General features: G+C 27.2%; 1 protein-coding gene across 2 annotated transcripts in view; it reads right to left on the minus strand.

Annotated features, from left to right (window-relative positions):
* The window catches only part of LOC100166344 (atypical protein kinase C), a 30,324-nt gene extending 21,875 nt beyond the window's left edge, over positions 1-8,449 (minus strand). Inside the window, exons 1-11 of one of the 2 annotated variants that reach the window (XM_029487085.1) lie at positions 6,648-8,449; positions 5,544-5,594; positions 5,367-5,452; positions 4,398-4,575; positions 4,223-4,333; positions 3,996-4,162; positions 2,833-3,067; positions 1,436-1,616; positions 1,001-1,119; positions 766-935; positions 546-661 (exon numbers count right to left, since the gene is read on the minus strand). In XM_029487085.1, coding sequence (XP_029342945.1) covers positions 546-661; positions 766-935; positions 1,001-1,119; positions 1,436-1,616; positions 2,833-3,067; positions 3,996-4,162; positions 4,223-4,333; positions 4,398-4,575; positions 5,367-5,452; positions 5,544-5,594; positions 6,648-7,167 — 1,934 coding nt within the window. In that variant the 5' untranslated portion in view covers positions 7,168-8,449. Of the gene's footprint in view, positions 1-545; positions 662-765; positions 936-1,000; positions 1,120-1,435; positions 1,617-2,832; positions 3,068-3,995; positions 4,166-4,222; positions 4,334-4,397; positions 4,576-5,366; positions 5,453-5,543; positions 5,595-6,647 lie in introns of both variants that reach the window. The other variant, XM_008185580.3, reaches the window with a different exon arrangement.
* Between the last annotated feature and the right edge of the window lie 1,226 nt (positions 8,450-9,675).

The following is a 9,675-nucleotide window of genomic DNA, read 5'->3' on the forward strand; positions in this document are numbered from 1 at the left end:
TCACGGTATCGAATCCCCTTAACAATGCGGTATTCAAGACTAAAATGTTTTTGCCCCTCCCATAGAATTGATATGAATACTGTATAGGGCCAATATTGTTGTAACCACTCTAGTCTTATCCATGTATACAACAATTATTTTTTGAGAATGCTATAGCAGTATAGCCTCCTCCCTCCTACTGGATCCACCGGTTATACAAATATACTATTCAATACCTATTAGGTATGTAGATCACGTTTTTTTTATTCATAATAGTTAAATTTATCAAAAATGTGCAAGTACTAAACACTAAATGGTGTGCCAAGTGTGACAATGTCAATTTTTGGCGCACATCAATTTATACATAAGAAGTTATTTTTATACAAATAAACAAAATTTCATTATTTAAAAAAAAATGTATTAAATTATAAATTACTTAAAGGACAAAATTTAACTTTAACATAATATTTTAAACTTATTACCAATAACCACTAGCTATTAATTATTATTTGAATCAATATGATTTTTTTGATTTATTTTTTTAAGGAAATGTTAAATCTACTTACAGGTCATCAGGTGTTAAGTGAACAGGTTCATCCGTAAATTCTGGTGGGAAGTTGGCAAGATCACGATCAGAATCTAATCGTGGTTTATACGGAGGACTAACTTGCTTTTGTTCTAACTAAAATCACATATATTTTTGATTACATTTTATTAGTATTGTTGTAATATTAATGATTTAAAATAATAAATGATAATATGAAGTTAGTTATAATGATAATTTACCATTTCCCAATCAATAGATTTAAAGAATGGGTGAGTTATAATATCATAGAAGCCAGTGTCTCGATTGCAACCCAAACGATCCACAGGATTCTTATTCAAAAATCCTTTCAAAACTGAAGCTGCTTTAACGGAAAGTGATCTTGGAATACGAATAGTTTTTTCCAAAATAACTACAAAAAAGTTTAAAACAATGAGAAAATTATTTTTAAAATGCCCTTTGTTTGTATTATATTACCTTGGAATAGATAGTCTTCAGTATTTTGATCAGGATTTTCTGATGCTCCAGCAATATCAAATGGACTTCTGCCAGCCAACATTTCATACAAAAGAACTCCTAAAGCCCACCAATCCACACTGAAAAACAAAACAGATTGAGTTTAATATCAAGTTTTTAATTTGATATAATATTATAGTACAATAGTAATATTTTTAAATACTCTTTCCAGCAAAGGGAACACACCCAACAAAAATAAGATCTTCTGTGCATCCTCACACAACACCCTACCATAGTGGGACTGGTCTCGATGGCAGTGTTGCGTGGAGATCCACAGAATTGGCTTTTACAGTTACTGAACATAATAAAAGTATAAGTATAGGACATAGTCAACAAGAAATCAATAATTATTAATAACCATGTCTACATCAAATTTAGTTTTAAAAAAATGTATACCTAAATCCATAATCTTCTCCTCTTAAAATTTCTGGGGCAATGTAATTTGGAGTACCGCAGAATGTACAAGTTGTATCTCCAGGCCTTATTCCTTCTTTACACATTCCATAATCCGTCAATTTTATATGGCCCTCATGATCAAGTAGTACATTATCCAATTTTAAATCTCGATATATTATACCTGAAAAAACAATGTAATAATGAAATAAAATAAAACATTAAAATATAATATAATATACATAAATACAATTTTCAAATTATAATTCACTATATTATTTTGCTCTAAATTATGAATAAGTATACCAAGGGGTGTATTCAGTATAGAAAAATTATAAATAATCATAATACTAAGTATTTATTCAGAAAAATTAACTATTATATAATATATCCATAAAATATAGAAAGTTAACTTAAAACTAGAATTTTTTTTTTTTTTTTTTTTATTTGAAGTAATCCACAATCTATACATTTCTTAGTATAATAAGTAGGTTTGATAGGTGAAGTAAGAGTGATGTGAATAATATGATTAGGGAAGATACCCAGTGGTAACACCCTGTAAGACTAGAATTAAATAACTGAATTAATTCCTAATATTTTTTTCATATTCAATAAGTTTATTTATGAGTACATTTAGATACTTATTATATTATAAAACTCTAAAAAATGGGTAATATTTCAAATAAATATTATAAGTGAAATAAATTGGAAAAAAAATCAAATATGAATAAATACAAAGGCAAACATTTTTTTAAATAATAATAATTGAAAATTGTTTTAAATTAATAAAAAAACAATTTATATGCTATTTATAGTCTAAAACACAAACATGGAGATTAACGCCCTTCGAGCAGTTTTTAATTATTGCACCAAAAGTTGTTTAATGTACATTAAATACTACATGACAGGTGTATAGATAGTTGACTTGGTGGGGGTGATGACATTATGGGAATAATTTCTAGTAAATATAATGTAAATTCTATAGAAATACTGTAGAAATCATGTATTGAAGATTAGTGTAGTGTAAATATTCCCTACTTCCGTATTTTTTTATTTGTATTCCAGGTTATTTTGAACACACTAAGAATTTTTCACATTTGATTGATCCTATCTGTACAAATACAGTAGGCTGTACATCAATTTAAATTATTTTTATTGTTATTTATATACTTAATTATTCATAATAATATACTATGTTCATACATAAGTGTATTTGATGATTGTCGGGGTTCTTGTTTTTTAATTATATCAATAGGTGTGGTCTTTCTACATATTATAATGTATATGGATTTGTTTAAAAAAGTTACTTGATCATAAAATATTAATCATATGACTGTATCGACAATTGCAATTTAAATAAAAAATTATATCATTAATTACGAGGAAACAATTTAATATACCTTTAGTATGCAAAAAATTCAAAGCTAAACTAATTTCTGCTGCATAAAATCTGGCATGTTCTTCAGGCAGTCGTCTTTGCCTTTGCATATGAAACATTAAGTCACCTCCACGAACAAATTCAATCACAAAAAATAATCGGCTGGCAGTTTGGAAGCAAGAATGGAGACCGACCAAAAATGGATGGTTAGAAGCAGTCTCAAAAACATGTTTTTCTGTTTGTACCCAATCAATATCCTAAAATTAAAAATATATAGTAAATATTTTATATGTACTATCAAACTAACCAGTTAAATTATAGTGATATCACAATCTTAGTAACATATATTTTTATTATATAAACACTAATAACATATAAAATAGTACCGTTTAAAAGAGTGTATATTTTAATTTTAAAATAATGATAAATTATTGATTCACTGAGTACAAATTGATTCATACAAAAATGGTTAATTTGTATTTATGTTATTATTTACAATTTATAAATAGAATTAAGTAATAAAAAATATTTTAGGAGTTATAATAGTTAATAGATATTAACAAATTGAGAAGAAATGTTGTTTATAAAAAGTATTGTTGGACATAATTGATTATGATAAATATAATTGAATTATCAAATATTTTTGATTATGAATAAAATAATGAAAACTCTTGGGTCTTTTATTTAAAACACTTATAAATAATGCAGTATTAATAAATGGTTATTATTATTCCTAAATTATAATTTAATTAATATTACACCAACAAATAAAAAAAGCAAAATTAGATTATTTACTATGAGTACGTTCATATTTCGAGTAATTTTTTCGATTCTTTCGATGAGTATAATTGGTCAACTGTTTTTATCAAATGAACAAATAATTTTAATTTTGAGTGATTTTTCAAGACATTCTTTTAATTATGAAAATATCTTGATTACTAATCATTTCATTATTACCATCACTACTAAAATGGGCATATTATGTTAGATGGTGGCTGTTGTTTGACAATAAAAAAAAAAAAAAAATTTGTTTTAACATACAAATTGCTTTAATTAAAAAAAAAAAGTTGGACTTATAATAACAATTCAATGTTTAGTAGTATATAAATATACTGTATGCTTGTTTATTTAATATCAATATAAATTATGATTTTTAGCTATTATAAATTAAAATATATTAATTACTTCATCATCTGTAACAAGTGCTTTTTTTATAACTTTCATAGCATAGATGCATTTTGTTTTTTTGAGTTCAACCATTAACACCTTTGCATAACTTCCACGACCAATAACCCTAATTAGCTCAAAGTCGGCAATAGAATATTGACGTGAAACTCCAACATCTTCATCACCTGCTATAAATATAATTTAACGTTAAATTATATAATAGCAATATTATTGTGAAATATTACTTTTAGCTTGTGGATCTTCAATGGGTACAGAGTCAGCTAATTGATCAATAACAGAATTTTGATCAGAATAATCTTTTAAATCCGGTAAAGCAGTATCAGAGCTAGGTGTACCTAAACATTAATACCATGTTTATGAAATATTCAATATTTCAATAAAATATATTTTTATAATTACTTAGAGACGTCTGTGAGTCACCACCATTGGTGTCTTCATTACCTATAGGATCATTGGTGCAAGTTTTTTTACCTAGCTTATGACATTTTTTGTGGATAAGCAGTTTGCATTGAATACATTTGAATCCTTGTCGTCCTAATCCCCAAATTCGATCATGGCAGTATGCACAAAATGCTCGCTGATTATAAAAAAATATTAATAATTAATAAGGAATAATTAATAATTGTATAGTAACATAGCACATTAAATTGAAACAAAGTGTTGAACAAACATCAGCATTTCTATTACATACTAAATTATTGTCATGTACTTGATATTTAGTAGAACAACTGCAAAATATTCCCATAATTTATAATTTTATTAAAAAACAATGAATAAGTGTTTAAAATAAAGAACACAGAACACAATATTTAAACTTATCTTATTTGTTAAGAAACATATATAGCCTTCTAAAATTAATTATTATTACTATTTTTTAATAACTAGTTGATATTTAATTAAACGTCAACATACTTTTTATCTTATTTTTATTGTATAAAGAATACAGATATACATAAAAACTTAATAACCTTAGACCTCTTTCTAATGGAAAATATAGTTAATATAATTTAAAACTATTAAAATACATTAATTGCTTAATAGCATATAAAATAATGCAAGTGAATTCAATGTTTAACTGAGAATATTTATATTTTATTTTATCTTAATTATAATACATTTGTAAACTATATTATACTGTTTCAACAACACAAATGTAGTCAGTAGCACCTACTGAATTAGTTATGTAGTAAATTACAATATTCTTTAGATGTACCTTGTTTAAAAACTTTAAATATTTTGATAAAATTTAATTATAGAGTAATTCTCACAAGTCTAATTAAAAATAAAAAAACAGTTTTAAATTCGATCATCATCTTAAAATGGAGTTTAGCAACACTGAAATGAATACAATATATTTATTACACATACCCTGTTAAACCTTTTAGGTTGAAAAATATGTCCATTCACACGATATAATTTTCTCCACCTTCTGGCCCCACGTCTGTATATACTACCTGCAAATTATCAATTAATTTTTTTCATAATAGGATAAAAATCTATATTTTAGCTATTTTTTTTTTTAATATTTTAAATTCATAAACTTACGATCCTCTCCTTGACAAGGCATTCCTGGTGCTTGTGGTACATTAGGAAAAACTAAAGAAATATATAAATGATAAATTATTATATGATATTATTATAAATCATTTAAGAAACGTTATGTATTGCAAATATTAATATCAAATAAATTAGTCTACTATCTCACACATTCCAAATAGAATAAGAGCAATAATTATAAAATCTGGTGTTATTATTTGAATTTCAGGCATGATATTTAAAAGATACTAAATATTGATAAAAATAGATGTAACTCATACATGTATAATATAAAATAAAGAATTTGATAGTAATGTCTGGTTTGTACCTTCTGTAAATGTCTTGAATTTTACAATAGATGTTTTAAATGATAATTCTATGCTTATTATATTAAATAATATATACTGAGCAAAATATATATATTCAGAAGAATTATATTTCAAATTTAAACATGAATCTATTTCATCGATGTCATGCAAAAAATGACCAAGTCAAAGTGTTTAAGATTTTATTTTTAAATTGTATTACTCCATAATTATTTCACTTGGTCCGGTTTTGCATGTTTAAAATACAACTTAGTTGCCATTATGCAAAAAATCAAAAATTATGTAGTTTAGACAAATCGCAAATTTTTTTGTACGATGGCGATGATTTAAATACATTACTCAATCATAATTTAGTAAATTAATATCAAAATATATTTAGTTATAATTTAATTGTTAACATGCATAGTTTGTGCTTAATGGAACTCAAACTTTAATTCTATGTTCAACAAACCAGCAATTTAAACTATACCAAATTTGTCAAAACAAAAAATTAGGGGCAAAATATTTAATATAATATACTTAAACCATCAAGTTTATAGCTTTTTATTTAAATTAGTTTAATATAATATAACCCAGTATAAGTATATAATATTAAATATTATCACAAGTAAATTGAATTGTTGTCAAATAATAATAAATTAGAATTACTACTAATTAAATATTTTACTAACTGACTAATAATATAGCTACTACTACTACTACTACTACACATGAATACACGCATACACACCCACACACAACATATCTGTATATTTACAAACGATTACGATTTTTTTGGCAACATTACCATTGTATTTGTTACCTGTGGCGTAAACATGGTCTTCATCATCAGATATAGAAGGAGATGGTGATGGGTCATGAACACTGCAAGGATAATGTTGTACAATAGGAGTAGATTGGTAACCAAAACAATTTATGTTTTGTCGCATAGCCATTGTCGATCCACACGAATCCGGCAAACTTAGTGAAGTAGGTGGAGCATATAAATGACGTGGTGGTGGTGTTCTAGGTCGAGAAGGAGGAATAGCTTGATTTAACAATAGAGATAATGAACCCGGCCCTGTGAATTCTATATCTCCAAGTGAAGGACGACGGTAGAATGTGGATGTATGATGATAATCATCATCTTCTATGGAACCAAAACTACTAGTGCTGTGCAAGGACTGATGTTGGTAGTACGATGTAGATGGAGGAGCTGGGGTGGAAATAGGTACATGATGGTTATAAAAACCCAAAGATGACGATTGTCGTTTTGGTGACTTGCCTCGGTCAGAAACAGTAGATGCGCTCCAGTAGCCCCAAGCCATAATAGACTAATTCTTTTTACTTTTTTTTAAGTTCAAAAAGTTATTTTAATTCTTATAAAACTCAAAAAATATGTGTTTAAAAATAAGTATATTAAGTATAATTAGGTTTTGCCGAATAAACGTTAAATAAGGTAAAACGTAAATCTAAAGAGTCGGGAAAACTTTTCTAGATTTTAAAATATGGTAAACAGGTAAGTGAAAATAAACCGGAATTACTGCCCCTTAGAAATTTATTATTAATTCATGAATATATGTTAAAAAAAAAAAGAAATATTTGCATATAATTGACTAATGACTCAAGATAAATAAACTAGAATAGAGTATTAATAATAATTGATTCGATCATCCATGAATGTCAATTTCATTGATGATGATATATAATATAATAAATAAATATAGTAGATAAAGTCACTAGATTTCGCTAAGTAATAGTATGTTCTAATTTAAACAAAAGTGTAAAACGCGTGTAAAGAATTAACATTAATTAGATAGTCTAGATAAGTTATCAACGAATACGTAAACGCACAACCCGTCACAAAAATACGAACGGGCACGTTGTACGCGATATGCGAAAGTATTCATCAACCCGACGACAAATTGAAAAATCAATAATAATAATAATAATAGTAGTAGAAAAAACCTACTGCACCGACGCCCTACGAGTAGCACGAAACTGTTTGCTTTCAACAATTATTATTGTCATCACACCGAACGCATAACGAACGAATTAGTATTTTTACCGTCGGCATAATAAACCACAACGCGATGTGTATTGAGCTTTTTGGAGACACAACAAGCACTTCTTGTACCACTGACGGCCGTACAGAGGTTCCACCCTAAAATCAAAACGCCAGAGCGCCGAATCCGCCGTAACGTACAGTACGTCGGTACTTCCTCCCCGCTCCACCCCTTCACTAAACCATCATAGGGGTAGGGGTGGCATCCCGCCTAATTCCTAACACCCTCGCCGCAACTGTTCAAGGGGTACCCGTGACCCATGTACGATGTACATAACCGGAAGGTGGTGGGGACACGATTGCTGAGGGGAAGGGGGTGAGAGCGGCACAAATAATAAGGTTATATTGTAGTTGCAGTTTTGCCGCGTTTAGCTGACTACAACGAGAGACTTAAATTTTGAGTACCATTAACATGCACATTATTGCTATTATACATAATACCCATATATCAAGATTATTTTCGTTTAAAATAATACCCTATGTGACTATGTGCCAAGCGACATTGGAAAGAATTTGATTACATTTGTCGAGTGATTAGTGGAAAGTGTGGAGGGGGTTGTACTTACCGTGTATCGTTAATTCGGAATCTTTATTGAGTTCGTATAATCGTACGGCTTCATCTAATTCCATTTGAGTAGATAATATACAAGGATCGCCTAAATATAAAAATATGTATGACAGTCAAAGCAAGTTCAATTTTATTTAAACACGCTTAACTTCTTAATTCTTTTAAAAATACAATCAACATTGATAAAAAAAAAAAAACAATTGTGAATTTAAAATTATTAATGTTGGATATATAGGTACACAACTTATCTATTTTAATTAGTGATGTTTATTATTTTTGTCATATTATTTTTTGTTAATTAATACATGCAAAATATATATTTATTGCCCATGTGCTGTGGCAAAAACAATTTTATGGAATTACTTGCCTTATATTTTAATTTTAATGACATTAAATACGTCATAATTTTAACCTAAAAAGTGTAATACTTTCAAGTTTCAATTGAATCTAAATCAGTTTAGAAATATATTTCGCGAGATAATATAACAATTGTATTAGATTAGATGAATGTTTTGAAGTTGTCCTACTATGATTATGATACTTATTACTTTATACATACCTGATATGCCGAAAGATAAAAATTAGGAATAACAAAAAAAAAATATTATCAATAATAATTAAAATACATTAAAGTTACTATTCATGGAAAATTAGTAACTAATGAATAATGATAAATTAATAAATGAGTAGGTATATAATGACTAATGAATAATGACTATTAAGTTAGTTGGATATAGATACAGATCCTGATTCCTGACATTTTAATAATAACATAAGAGCAATATGCCAATATGGTTTGGTTTATCCGTTATCACTAGTAAATAATAATAGTAACAATAGGTGAATGATAAATCTTTTTTTAAATATTCAACAAGATATTACAAATAACTTCAAATCAGTTAGTTTTAGTTGCACAGTGTGAAAACAAGAAAAATAGTTTGGAAATAATATAGAAACTACCTGTTTTGGATTCTGAGTGAAACGATGAATGTATTGATTTTACAATGGTGTGTGTTTTTTTTGTATTTTTTTATTTTAATTTTTTTTAAAATTATTTTTTGTGTTTGTCGTCACCTTTTAGGACAGTAAAAGTGCTTGGATTTTCTTGAACAGTACCTTTTCTGACAGGAAAGTGAATCTAGTTGGTACTTTGGGGGGTCAAAAGTAAAAATTTCCCAGTAGTTTTCAAAAGCTACGTGAAAA

The sequence above is a fragment of the Acyrthosiphon pisum genome, chromosome A1 (assembly GCF_005508785.2).
Source record: "Acyrthosiphon pisum isolate AL4f chromosome A1, pea_aphid_22Mar2018_4r6ur, whole genome shotgun sequence".
NCBI lineage: Eukaryota > Metazoa > Arthropoda > Insecta > Hemiptera > Aphididae > Acyrthosiphon > Acyrthosiphon pisum.